This window comes from Podarcis gaigeae, assembly GCF_964106915.1.
Source record: "Podarcis gaigeae genome assembly, chromosome: 7".
Classification (NCBI taxonomy): Eukaryota; Metazoa; Chordata; class Lepidosauria; order Squamata; family Lacertidae; genus Podarcis; species Podarcis gaigeae.
The window spans coordinates 47,628,671-47,642,321 of record NC_139683.1 but is presented as its reverse complement, the minus strand read 5'-3'; the positions used below and the strand labels follow the sequence as shown (position 1 = coordinate 47,642,321).

Below are 13,651 nucleotides of genomic sequence, written 5' to 3'. Positions count from 1 at the left end.
AGGATTTCGACTGCAGTAGCCGCGAGAGACTCGGGGCTTTCAGCCCGCGGCTTTGTTACGCTTCCCTCAGCGAAGGGAAAAGCGGGCACTGCCGCCCTCCCACGTAACCGCTCGCTGACATCACACCGGCGAGCAATGGCGCGCGCGCGCTCACACGCCCAGGCAGACAAGACGCTTCTCTCTGGAAAGAATGGGAGCGAGAGACGCGCACGCGCGCACGCACTTTAATATGGTTCCCGAGGCCGCTTCAACTCTCGGCGCGGCCCCGTCCATGGCGACGCGCGGCGTCGGCCCTCCTGTGTGCGTGAGCCCGCCGAGGCCGCCTCAGAATGGCTGGTTGGGCTCCCCGTTCTGCCCCCTCCAGGCCACCTGCGCAAATGAGCGGCCTCCCTCCTCATCGGAGCACCCGCCCCCTCCTCTCTCTCGCTGTCTCCCTGCGGGGGGCGCGCCCTGCTCGCACCGCGCATGCACGTTCCCGCCTCCGGCGCGCCTCCTCTGGCCGCCGCGCGCGCGCACTGAATGCTCGTGCAGGAAGCGGCGGTAACGGTCAGAGACGCGCGCCATTTCCCCTTACATCCCATGCCCCCCCCAATCCCCCCCAAAATATCCCTTTACTCGGAGCGGAGCGCTGCTGCGGCCGCGGCCACCCCCCTCCTCCTCCCCTCCCCTCCCCATATTCTGTCCCTTCGCCGAGCGTGGCAGGTAAGCGCGAGGGGCATCTGCGCGCGCACTCGAGCCTAGGCTGGCGGAACCGGGCGAGCGGGAGGAGGGGGAGGGGAGGTGCACTGGGGAGGCTCCGCCGCGCGCCGCCCTTTTGCAGCAGCTGCTCCCGCGCGCGCCGCCCGGCTCGGGCCTGCTAGGCTGCCTCGCGCCACTCGGGGCAGTCCCGACAGGAAAGGGCCGCCTTCTCGGCCGCGGCCGAGTGCGCTCTCCGGTGGGAAGCGGTTGCTTTCGGCGCCCGAGATTGCCGCAGCGCCCCCACCCCGCCTTCCTTCCTTCCGTCCTCCGCCGCCCCCCATTGGGCGAGGGAGCGCGAGCGCGAGCGGTGGCTGCGGGGCCAGCAGCGCCTTGCGCGCGGGCCTTGCTGGACTCCGCCTCTTCGGTGGCGGGCGGAATAGGACGGGAGAGCCGCGCGTGTGAGGCGAGGGTGCGCTCCACTCCGCTGCAGCCCAGTCTTAGCGGGGGCACAGGCATCGTCTCCGAACGGGCACTAGCACGCATGCACCGAGTATGCACCGTGCACGTCTGCTCCATGGTTACTCGCGCGCTGCTCGCTTGCTTGCCGGAGGAGGAGTTGTGTTCCAGTACGTGCACGCCGCGAATGCACGCTCTTGCTCGCCTATAGAGGAAAAAATCGCCATCGGTTCAGTACGAAACAAATAGGAATCGGGACTGACTCATAATGGTTGTCGCGGTGTTGATTTCCGAGTAAGAGTGTTTATTATGCTTTCGCCCTCTTTAATTCAAATCTGATTTAGGGCGCACGGGTGGGGTGGGGGATTGTTTGAGGATGTATTCACGAAACTAGTCTATGGTGCTTATTGCGATGGTAGTAAACCATGTTCTTTAAATAAACATTGCTGCAGTTAGGGTTTATCTCAATTTTAGTTTCCTTTAAAAGCACAAAAGTGTACGTCATCACATTTTATTTAAAAAGTTATGTGAGTAAATTTAAAGTATCTTTGATAACAAAAATACTTAGTACATCAAAAAGTAGTTTGTCCAAGGTCCCTAGAAGGTGATCTTAAACTCCTATATCCCTAGATATAGGAGTTTAAGATCACCTTCAGACGAAGCTACTGAACTGGATGCAAGCAGACAGTTATGGGATTGCTTTATTAGTTTTGCTTTAGTTCCATTAGATTGAATATATTTGCTTACTCTGAGAAGGCTGAGTGGCTACTGAAGGGTAGGAGTAGGCATTTCAGGAAATAAAACTGAAATCTGTTTACGTGGGGAAAATCTTAATTGATTGCAACAAGATTCCCACATGCAGTTTTTTTTGTATAAAAAAATGTCATACTGTATTTCTTAAATCTAGCAAGCTTAACAATAGTTACGCTCAGATGGTTCCTCTCCCAATATATTCAAGAAATTTGATGGGTGGGTTGCAGAGCCACCTGTACTAGTCCTGCCTCCTGCTCTGATTTGTCACATGGATATGCCAAGCCATCTGCCCAAGAACCCTCTCTCATGTGGGCTGAACAGATAGAGGTGTTGTCTGAATTCCCTAAAATGAAAAGTATATGAAAATGTAACACTCAGAAACTCAAGAGTTTCCAGTAACAGTTCAGTCATCAGGAGAACAAGAATGTTTTTGAAGGCATGCTGAATGTTAATAATGAAGGAAGCAGATGCATCTCATCAGGGTGGACATTCCGTTAGTGGGGAGCAACCCATCCCCTGCTTATCCTCTCCTAGGGTTGTCTGTTAATAGTAATAATTAAAGGTGCTAGTACTAGCGCACAAAGCCTTAAATGGCTTTGGACCAAAGTATTTAAAGAAGCACCTCCTGCAATATCAACCATTGTGGGCTTGACAATGGCAGGTGGTGCCACCTTCTTGGCATGGCCCATGACAAGACTTTTTTCACACACAAGTCTAAACTACTTGCTTTTGTGAAGCTAAACCAGGCTTCCTCAACCTCAGCCCTCCAGATGTTTTGAGGCTACAGTTCCCATCATTCCTGACCACTATACTACCCTGAACATGCCTGATCCTGATAAGGATTGTGGGAGTTGTAGGCCAAAAACGTCTGAAGGGCTGAGGTTGAGGAAGCCTGAGCAAAACATCACCTGCATTTGGAAGGGAAATAAAAGCCAGCAAGCGTACAGGACATGTATTAGGCAAGACACACATCAGACATAACACCTTTGCTAATGACTGTGAGCAACCAGAGTCGGATACAAATGAATAACTTGCTTGGATTTTTGAAACAGAAAAAGTGGAACAAATGAAAATAAAAACCAGAAACCCGAGAGGCAATGATTTATGCTTTAAGAGATAAAAACATCTGTATGTTTCCCTTCATTTCTTGGCCTTCTTATTGCTTAAAAATAAAGTCAAAGGATAAACAAAATCAAAATTCCATACAGTTGCTGCTGTACCAGATTTTACAGTGGAATATTTCATATACTTGGAAAAATAATTTGCTTAATAAAAGTTATCCATAGCTGGAACAATTTGAAACTCCCCACCCCCCTTTGAATCATATGTACATGAGCCACATTCCTGTTCTCTACACACAAACACACACACACACACACACACACACACACACGTACACGTATGTGTGCAGTTCCTGCTCTGCCCCAAGTCTCCACCATACAAATTACTAGTGTTTTTATAAATATCCTGCAGGCCTATAGGTGAGTAGTTGCTGATGTTCACGTTAAAGGCATAGAAGGGCCTAGTCTACAACTATACTACCCTGAACATGCCTGATCTCTGATATCAGAACCTCAGCAGGGAGAATGGCCTATCTTGGAAATTGTGGCCTAAATTGTGAGAGAGTAGGATTATATGGAACCTTAGGATCTGTTGTGCATTTTGTCCTTGCAAGTATGCAAAGATTCTGCTTTCAGAAATAAGTTGTGTTGATTTTAATGTAGAAATACTATACTAGCAATAAAGACATGGAAGCCAGTGTGGTGTAAATTACAGAGTCAGATCTGGGTTCAAATCCCTACTCAGCAATGAAGCTCACCAGTCCTCTCAGCCTCCTCTAACTCATCATAAAAGGGACAACCTGGTAGACCATTCTGAACTCTTTAAAGGAAAAATGGGATAATAGAAAAATAATACTCTTTTAAAAGATACCTCATCGTTTTCTCTTTCAGGTTCAGGGTCCTCAGGATAAAGGTTAACCTACCATCAACATTTTGTTCAGATATTAAGAAAAAAATCCTTCATTGTTCATGGTACAGTCTTAATATTTCTTTTTTGCATTTCCTTAATTTTCTGCTTCAGTAAATTATTTTAGTCATTAGGTAATTGCCTATACAGTCTTACCTTGGTTTTTGAACAACCTAGTTCTCGAACATTTTGGTTCCTGAACAATCAAAACCCGGAAGTGACTTACGGTTTTCGAACGTTATTTTGGAAGCCGAATGTTTAACGGGGCACCGTTTGGCTGCAGGAGCTTCCTGCAGCCAATAAGAAGCACACTTTGGAAGTCGAACACTTTGGAAGTCGATTGGACTTCCAGAACGGATTCCGTTCGACTTCCAAGGTATGACTGTACAAGTTTGCCAGTGAAATGATGGGGCATATTTGCGAAGAGGACCATTTGGGAAGAGGGCCATTTCCTCTTTGCCTCTCCTCTCCCTCACTTCATACCTTTTGTCTTCCTCTCCCGTTCTCAGCACTTTCTACTCCTCCTGCTTCAGCTCTTGCCCTTCAAACTCAGATTTGTTGTTGCTGCCTTCCGAACATAGTTGGAAGGAAGGATTTATATGTTTGGCCGCACTGCTGAGCAATGTGTTGGGATGCAACCTTTCATTATCCCAGATGATGTTCAATCTAGACCAGTGGACAACTTGCAGGCAAGCCGGAAATCCTAAAGTATTTATGACTGTGGTCCACAGTTCACTCGCCCACTTTCTTAGAGAAGAATGGCACTGTTGTTGTTGTTTTCCTGTGATGCTTACACAATAATAGGTAGATCAACTTTGTGTCTACAGTGGTACCTCAGGTTAAGTACTTCATTCGTTCTGGGGGTCTATTCTTAACCTGAAGCTGTTCTTAACCTGCAGACCACTTTAGCTAATGGGGCCTCCTGCTGCTAGCATGCTGCTGGAGCACGATTTCTGTTCTTCTCCTGAAGCAAAGTTCTTAACCCGAGGTACTGTTTCTAGGTTAGCGGAGTCTGTAACCTGAAGCGTATGTAACCCGAGGTACCACTGTATTGAGATTTTTAAAGGTTATTAGTTGCTTGAAATGTTGTTGAGCAAATCTGAGTTATAAAGTTCAGATCTAATACTACATTTCTCAAAATGTCTTTTGTTTTGTCAGAGTAGCTTACAAATAAATCTTTTCATAATTTTTCTGCAGGAGTTTTTCCTCAGTATGTCTGAAACCATTAAATATAATGACGACGATCACAAAACTGTATTTCTGAAAACATTAAATGAGCAGCGATTGGAAGGAGAATTTTGTGACATCGCTATTGTTGTTGAAGACGTGAAATTCAGGGCCCACAGGTGTGTGCTTGCCGCTTGTAGTACCTATTTTAAAAAGCTTTTCAAAAAACTGGAAGTTGACAGCTCATCAGTAATAGAGATTGATTTCCTTCGGTCAGATATATTTGAGGAAGTGCTAAATTATATGTACACAGCCAAGATTTCAGTTAAAAAAGAAGACGTTAATTTAATGATGTCGTCTGGTCAGATTCTTGGGATTAGATTTTTGGACAAACTCTGTTCTCAGAAACGTGATGTTTCTAGTCCGGAAGACAATTCGCAATCAAAAAATAAGTACTGTCTTAAAATAAACAGATCAATGGGTGAATCTAATGATAACCAAGACGATGAGGTTGAAGAAATTGGAGATCATGATGATAGCCCATCAGATATGACAATGGAAGGAACCCCTCCCAGTCAAGAAGATGGCAAGTCACCAACTGCAACTTTGCGAGTTCAGGAGGCAATTCTGAAAGAGCTGGGCAGTGAAGAGGTTCGAAAAGTGAACTGCTACGGTCAGGAAGTAGAGTCCATAGACACTGCCGAAACAAAAGAACTAGGATCTCAAACTCCTCAAGCTCTAGCATTTAACGATGGCATTAGTGAAGTCAAGGATGAACAGACGCCAGCATGGACAACAGCAGCTGGCGACATGAAATTTGAATATTTGCTTTATGGTCACAGAGAGCAGATTGCATGTCAGGCATGTGGCAAAACATTTTCAGACGAAGCACGATTGAGAAAACATGAAAAACTTCATACTGCGGATAGACCCTTTGTTTGTGAAATGTGCACTAAAGGCTTTACCACCCAAGCCCATTTGAAAGAGCATCTAAAGATCCACACAGGCTATAAGCCATATAGCTGTGAAGTATGTGGGAAGTCTTTCATTCGTGCTCCAGACCTAAAGAAGCACGAGAGGGTTCACAGTAACGAACGGCCATTTGCCTGCCACATGTGCGACAAAGCTTTCAAGCACAAGTCTCACCTGAAAGACCACGAAAGAAGACACAGAGGGGAAAAGCCTTTTGTCTGTGGTTCTTGTACTAAAGCATTTGCCAAAGCATCTGATTTAAAGAGACATGAAAACAATATGCACAGCGAAAGGAAACAAGTAACCACAACCAGTGCTCTCCAAAGTGAAACAGAACAATTACAGGCAGCAGCTATGGCTGCAGAGGCAGAACAACAGCTGGAAACTATAGCTTGTAGTTAAAAGCAGAAGAATCCACAAGTTGAAAAATGTTTGGTCTGATAACTCACCATTGGAAAAAGTATTTTTAAAGGGATTTTGAGAGTAGAAATATAGTTTGAAATTTGCAGCAAAGAACTACCCTATCAGTGACGTTAAACATGGGAGAAGGCTTTGATTTAGTCAACAGTCCAGGCATAAATAAAAAAACAGTCAGACTCTAGCCAGTATTTACTCTTCTTAAAACTCTGGGTTTCATTGCATGTCTAGTAAACTTTACGCATGTGGAATGGAAGGCCTTACACTCCAATGCACAGGGAAATTACACTAAAATATTTCAATTTAAACTATTTATGTTCCATTGATTTCAGTTGCTTTGGCATCCCAATCATAAGTATGCTTCCTGTGATCAAGGGAATCTCTAAATACCTTAGAGATTGTCCATTCAGGATGGTGACAAGTGACAAAAAAACCTGCTGAACCAAAATGTGTGCCCATTAGGGATTCACTGGATTGCAGCTGTTAATGTGGAAGTAAGCCTCATGGATTTCAGTGGAAATTTGTTCCATGTAAGTATGTCACTCCAAGTCTTTTGGTTCCATCGGCCTGAAGATTGGGCTATTAATGAGTATTTGAACAGTTTAAATAAATAATGTCTGCTACAACAGTTTTTTTTACTTTGAAATTATGAATTACAATGAGTGCAAAAAATCATTTTAAAATAAGAAATGTATTGTTGTCCCCCTAACCAAAACTCATGAAGGTATGACTTTAGTCTTTATATAATAGCTCTTTGCAGTTGTCTGTTAATCCACTGTGATGGTCACTACAAGTTTTTAATGTAGCTGTGTGGGCATCTGAACACTGGGAATTATCTTGTTTCTTCAGCTGGTGAGTTGGTGTATCCCAAGGTCATTAGAACCACTCTCTGTCTTGCAGATGTTTTTCCTCCCTGGGCCGCCTTACCTATGTGCCTGCATTTTGCTTTGCTATTCCTGTCTTCAGCTCAAGACAAAAATAGCAGTTGTCTTTGTCTTATTTTAGGAGGCCTTTAATTGTATTCTGTTAGGGAGCCTAGCCCTAAGAAAATGGAAATGGCAGGGAACAGCTGTTGCACTGCTGCTTACAGTTGGAAAGGTGCAAATACCACTTGACAAACTCAGGTTCCTTCACCAGGGTTTTCTGGTCTCCATGGCCATTGTCCAAGAATGCACAGATCCATCATCTTGCTCTTCCATCAGCATGATTTATTCCAGTGCAGAGTTAAAAGGAGCCAAGGCATATTGTTACAGGGAAGAAAAGAAGTAGAGAAAAGCAGTAGAGGAAGGCAGTGCCGCTCTGCTACAGTCAGCTGTAGTAAATCCTTGCTTTCTTTCAAGGTTTTTTACTGTTCTTAAATGATTGATAATTAGGTATAGCTTGAAGATCTGAAGCAAATGGTTCAGAACATCAGGCAATTGGGTTGAAGCTTACTATAGGATAGCTTTAAAGAATCTACAACCTAGTTTTCAGTAGACTATGCCTCTTCACACTGGGTTGCAGTTCACAGTGATGCTCTTCTATACAAATTGCTTCAGTGGAAAATGAGACACCAAGAAGAAAGATTATAGCCTAGTCTTCTCCAGAAGATTGTAGTTTTCCTTATGGGGAGCATTCATTTGAGCTTGACCTGCAGTCTGTAAAGTGTATAGCCCAACACTTTGGTAAGAACTAGGCCTACTTGAGCAGCCTTTTCATGAAACCTGGAGGAACTGGGATGATGGGAATATGATTAGGAAAGGATAGAGATAATGACAACACGTATCAATATTCCTTAAGGGATTTAGAGTTACACAGCTGCATTTTGTTATGATTTCATACCATATTCCCTGCTCAGTAACTAAGAATTCCACTAGTCTTGCAGTGCAATCCTATGTGTGTTTACTCCGAAAATCCACTGAATTCAGTGGAGATCACCCCCTAGCTAGTGTGTATAGATTTGTAGCCTTTGGCTGCGTTACAGTTAGCTGTGATATTTAGTGTTTGAGATTTACATCCCAATCCTAAGCATTTCTGTTTGGAAAGCAATCTCAGTTCAGCTAGGCTTAATGTTCAGTTAGGCTTATTTGCTATGAAGTGTGCTTTGGTTTGCAGCTTAGTGTCAGAACTTAGGTTCAGTTACGCCACTTTAAAAAATCATCAGCTTTTTGGAACAGGTCCTGTCTATCTCTTCCAGAGATGTCTAGCGCGAGATGCTTTCAGGGAATTGATAGGAAATGTATGATCTTGGGATCATTTTGAGTAGAAGAAAATTTTAAGCTTGTGAAGTGATTTCAATACTTCCTTAGCCTGCCTGCCCTGAATTAATAAACCAGTTTTATTCGAAATACAAACTTACCATTCAGATATGCTTTAAGATGTCTCAGTGATTACAATTGCATTTGTAATGAACTGTAGGATGGGATTTCCATGCAGTAAGAGAAGGCTGAAGTCCATTCAAGTCTTTAAAGAAATTTCCCCACACATTTTTAACATACTTCTATTATCAAGGTTAAATTTTAATTAACATTGGACAAAAAAATGTTTATAACATTGGGTTAGAATTAGTTATTAGAATATGTATTTATAAATTATTGTGTGTCAAGTCACCTATTGCATTTCTAAATAGTAATTAAGACTAACATTTTTAAGTATTAGAATAAAATTGCATCTAACTATTGATCTTTGTTACAATGTTGTGAATCATTCAATGAATAGACAAGTTTAAGTTAAATTTAAAATGCCAACTGTTTGAAAATTGTCTTGTAAATAAAACACAAATATTTTAGAATACATGGTGTAATGTGTCTACATTTTACAGCATTCTTATTTTATTTTACTTTTCGATATATTGGTTTTAGAACGTCTGATATGCAACTTCAGTGAATTTATATAACCTAAAACCAATTTGCTTATAAGATTCTTGGTTTATAAGTCAGAGAGAGATGACTATAAGGATCCAATTTATGTGCTTAACAAGTAGTGAATGATGACTGGAGCGTCTGCCTTAGTACTTGAAATGAATTACTGTGGGTGACATAAACAGATTAACATGACTTTAGTACTGAAACTATCATGCATATTGTTAAGTAACGCACTCACTAGACATGTAGCCGCCAACAATTTGCCAGCTATGCCTCATAATTATATAACAAAATGCAAATAAATAGCATAATATCTTACCATATAATAGAACTGTAAAGCTCTCTTCACACAGCAGTTGTCTGGCTGCCAGTAGACATTCATGGCAACTCCAGTATGACACCAGCAGGCAGGCAAGCTGTGCAGGTTGCAGGCATCACAGGCGAGCCCTTTAAGAGGAGTGGGAGGTGCTTGGCAAACTTCTGAAGCACCCTACTCTGTTAAACATCAGGAGCAGTGTTGAACGGCAGGGATTGCTTCAGAGAGCAGTCTGCTCAACCCTTCTCTTAAGGTCCCTCGCATGCTCCTAAAGGGGATGATGGGATATTTTGGGGTGAGCTGTAAGGAGGAGTGGAGGTTTGAGCGAGCTGTGAGGGTATAGGCAAGGCAAGGGGATGGGTGAAATGTAAAATGTCTTCGGTTATGTGTAAAGGGAGGAAGGGTTGGCCAGGTGAAGGGGTTTGATGGCTAGGCAGGTGTGCTGGTCCCGAGGGTTAACCGTGCAGCAAGGTCCAAGTCCAGTCCGAGGTCGAAGGTGCGGTATGGAGGCTGTCCATCAAAGCTGAAGCGGGGTCCAAGGCAAGGAGTCGGGTGAGGTCAGGAACTCTGGCAGGAGAGCAGGACGGTGCAGGCAGGAACAGGCTATCAACAGTGTTGCTCCCGCAACCTGGGACTGGGGCTGGTTGGCTTTTATCTGCTCCGAGGCATAGGGTGGCCACAGGTGACTCACTTCTCCTGGCCTGGAGGCGAGCACTCCTCCTGTGGGAACTTCGGTCCCTCTGCCTCACTTCATTGAGCCTCTGCAGCTCAGGAGAGGCTGGAGGGTTACTGGACCCAGAGGCAACCTCATCTTCCCCTGACAGGGCTGAGAGTGGAGCACCTGCAGGCAGTGGGTCCTCTATCACCTCAGGAGCCAGAGCAGACTCAGCTGGTGCCTGCACCAGAGGATCTAGCACAGGTGAGGACCCTTCAGGCTCAAGCCCCAGCCCCGCTCAGCTGGTTCTGGAGGCAGGAACTCCTGTGCAGGCTGGGATTCCTCAGGTTCAGCCTCTGAGTCCAAATCCCAGGCCATCACACTGGGGTTGGCAAGCAGGTAGCAGCCCCTTGTATGCATATCATTTGTAGAAAGACTAAGAATGATATACATACAATCCAACATGTACATTTCTGTTAAAAGCATGTCTCCTTTTAAACATGCTAATGCAAGCATGAGATCTACTAGTATTCATATTTATTTGTTCAAAACACCAGGAGACATTCTAGCTTCAGGATTTTGAGAATGTTTATCCTCAGTACGATAATGACTTATGTCACATTCCCACTGATACACTATAATTATTACAGTTTTGATTGCTTTCTCATGGACCATTCAATATTTGGCCATGGCTATATTTCCACCACAGTAGCGATTTATAGGTTATTAAGATTTGTAGGTTGTTACACCCAGAAGCTTGTTGATTTCAGCATTAATGCAGATGCTTAAAAGGTGGCGACATTTCTAGAGGCTCATGTTCTGGAAAAGAAATGAAAGATTTAAGGTGGAAAAGGCACAGTGGGGAAGAACAGAAGAAAAGCAATTATGTCCACATTTTGTGAAGCAGGCTGGCCCTTGGTTTTTTCTATCCATCCTTCTGGTATTCAGAAACAGAGTAAGCATTTATTGACGAGGTAAGTGGTAAGAGAAAAAAAAATACCTGACTGATGATAAAAGGAGCAGGCTAAGTTTTTTTTAAAATAAAAAGTGGTAAAGTGGCACACTGCAACGCAGTAAATTCAATTCTTAGTATAGTTCAGTACATTTTGATTGGACTGGTCTTTGAGCAAGTGTTCTCATCTCTGTGATGTAAACACCATTCCTAACCCTGCCTTTTCCTTTCCTGAATAAAAATGTATGCCCTTAATGGCTAGAAATGTGATTTTAAAAGAAACGGACTGACTCTCAGGCTGCAGAAATTAGTGTTAAGGTAACCAGCCTGAGATGGCATGGAAAAAACCAGATCATACACCTTCTGGAATTTTTGGCCACATAAGCAAATTCAGTTGAAAGTCAAATGACAGTTGTGCCACTGTTGTGACCTCTTCGTTACCCACACATGCCTTGTTCGTTATCTTTTGTACACTTTGGCAAGAGAAATACAAGTAAGCCATAACTGAGACATGCTCTCACACACAAAACCCTTCAAGGAGTACTTTGTTTAAAACATCAAGATCAACAACAAAATGCTTTGTAGACATTTGTGGCAGGAAGCCCAGTTGGGAGGTGGTTGGGAGTTTTGGATGACAAAAGCGTTCTAAAGGAGAAGAAGAAGATTGCAGAGAAAGAATGAAATACTTGTCTTCAAAATGGGAGCAGTAGTGCAGATCCCTGTGTCTGGATTAATTTTTTGAAGAATAGGAATTGAGGTAGATAGCGACAAAGAGATTAAATGTCGGAGGCAGTATGCCTCTGGATACTAATTGCTGAGATTCACAAGCAGATACGGTGCTGCTTTGCAATGTTCCGTTTGTTGTCAGAAGCATCTGCTTGGCCACTGAGAACATGATGATGAGCTAGATGGGCCTTTGACCTGAGCCAATAGGGCTCGTCTTACATTCTTAGACATTTGTGCTATCATTTAGGGAGTCCAGGTGGCATTATTTTAATTTATTAGATTTTAATATCTTGAATGTAACCCTGAATCATTGGGATGGGACAAAATATGGTAGTTTCCTTGCTGGTCATTGCACCAGCTTCAATTATTTATTGCAGTCATTGAATGACATTGGATCTGTTTATATATATTTATAAAAGTATGCAACTTTGCCATAACCTAATGTTAGATGTCATTCATAACGGAGTCTATTTCAGTGAACATTGATCTGGTACCAGAAATCCTAGCATGAACACAACTTAGAACACCTATTAGTTCTGAAAATAAATATAGTTTCTATAAATAAACAGTATATTGAATCCCTTGGCCTTCTTATTTTGTGATTTTTGTCCTTCAGGAAAGAGGCTGTGACTTTAACAAACAAATGAAGCCTTTCCTCTCAGAATATTTGGAACAACCCACATAAACTTTGTTTTATTTTTTGCATCACAGCAAATTGGGCATCATAATCAGAAATTATACAACAGGATATGCTTACCAAAAGCTGCCTTTTGAGGGCCAAGAAGTGTTGAAGGAGTTGAAGGAGAACTCAGGGGCCCAATAGTTCAGGCACAATGGTGAGCAGAGATGGCCCATTTTGGCACTTGAGGTGCACTCCCCAAAGCCCCCCCCCCACCAGGGAAGAAAGGATGAGGGAAGATCTACACCAATAACAGCCTGGGGTGGGGAGAGAAGGATCGACAGCAGGCTCTGCTGTCCTTGTGGATCCTACTGCCTCAGCCAGTCTCACATCATCTTGCCTCATGGGTGGGTCGGCCTTAATGGTGAGAATGAAGTTAAAGATCATGATGAAGGTGAACAGTTAGACGCCAAAACTAGAAGATACCAAACTGGTCTGTGGACCGCCAGTACCACACGAACTTCATTCAGGCTGGAAAAGCAGAAAGAGCCTTGGCTTATATTTATACTTGAATCCAAGGCTATGACTATGGGAGAAGCAGAACCTTCTTGGGGTGTTAATCCTGTGAACCCTTTCATCATAGGTTCAGGTTGTATATATGTGTAAATTAACCGCATATCATAAAGACACCACAGTCTCCGCTGTGTAAGTGCCTTATCTTGAGTGAGTACCCAGAACTCCTGGAATGTTGCACTGCTTGAAGATTCGGGTGGCATGCAACACTGTGTGTTAAGCAGAAATCAACCATGGCACTCGCTTGCTTGCTCTCCCTTTGGAGCCTGCAGCTTTTTCCTCTACATCACAACACAGCAAACTATGCCCTCAAGACTCAGGCTTTGTCTAAGAGCTGGAGGATGCCCCCCACCCATATGTCATCTGGCACAGAGTTCCCTCTCCTTTGCTCTCTTAATGGCTCATCACCCAGGCAGAACCCAGGAGGCTAGCCTGGCTTGATTAGCTTTTATTGAATCCAGGAATTTAGAGGGGTCTGGCACCCCCAAGCCCATAACAGTATATTTGTTTTTCCTGTATGCCGAAAGTGGCATATGCAATAACCAGCTCAAGTGAT

At 43.7% G+C, this 13,651-nt stretch overlaps 1 protein-coding gene across 2 annotated transcripts; it reads left to right on the top strand.

Moving 5' to 3' along the window:
• Positions 1 to 159: 159 nt before the first annotated feature.
• ZBTB14 (zinc finger and BTB domain containing 14) lies at positions 160 to 9,183 on the top strand. 2 transcript variants are annotated; one of them, XM_083748348.1, is made up of 3 exons: positions 160 to 1,428; positions 3,840 to 3,920; positions 5,053 to 9,183. In XM_083748348.1, the coding sequence occupies exons 2-3, from the start codon at positions 3,918 to 3,920 to the stop codon at positions 6,394 to 6,396; spliced, it is 1,347 nt and encodes a 448-aa protein (XP_083604474.1). In that variant the 5' UTR covers positions 160 to 1,428; positions 3,840 to 3,917; the 3' UTR covers positions 6,397 to 9,183. The 2 variants fall into 2 exon arrangements, with proteins under 2 accessions (XP_083604474.1, XP_083604475.1); XM_083748349.1 differs by having other exon boundaries at positions 438 to 702.
• Positions 9,184 to 13,651: the final 4,468 nt, after the last annotated feature.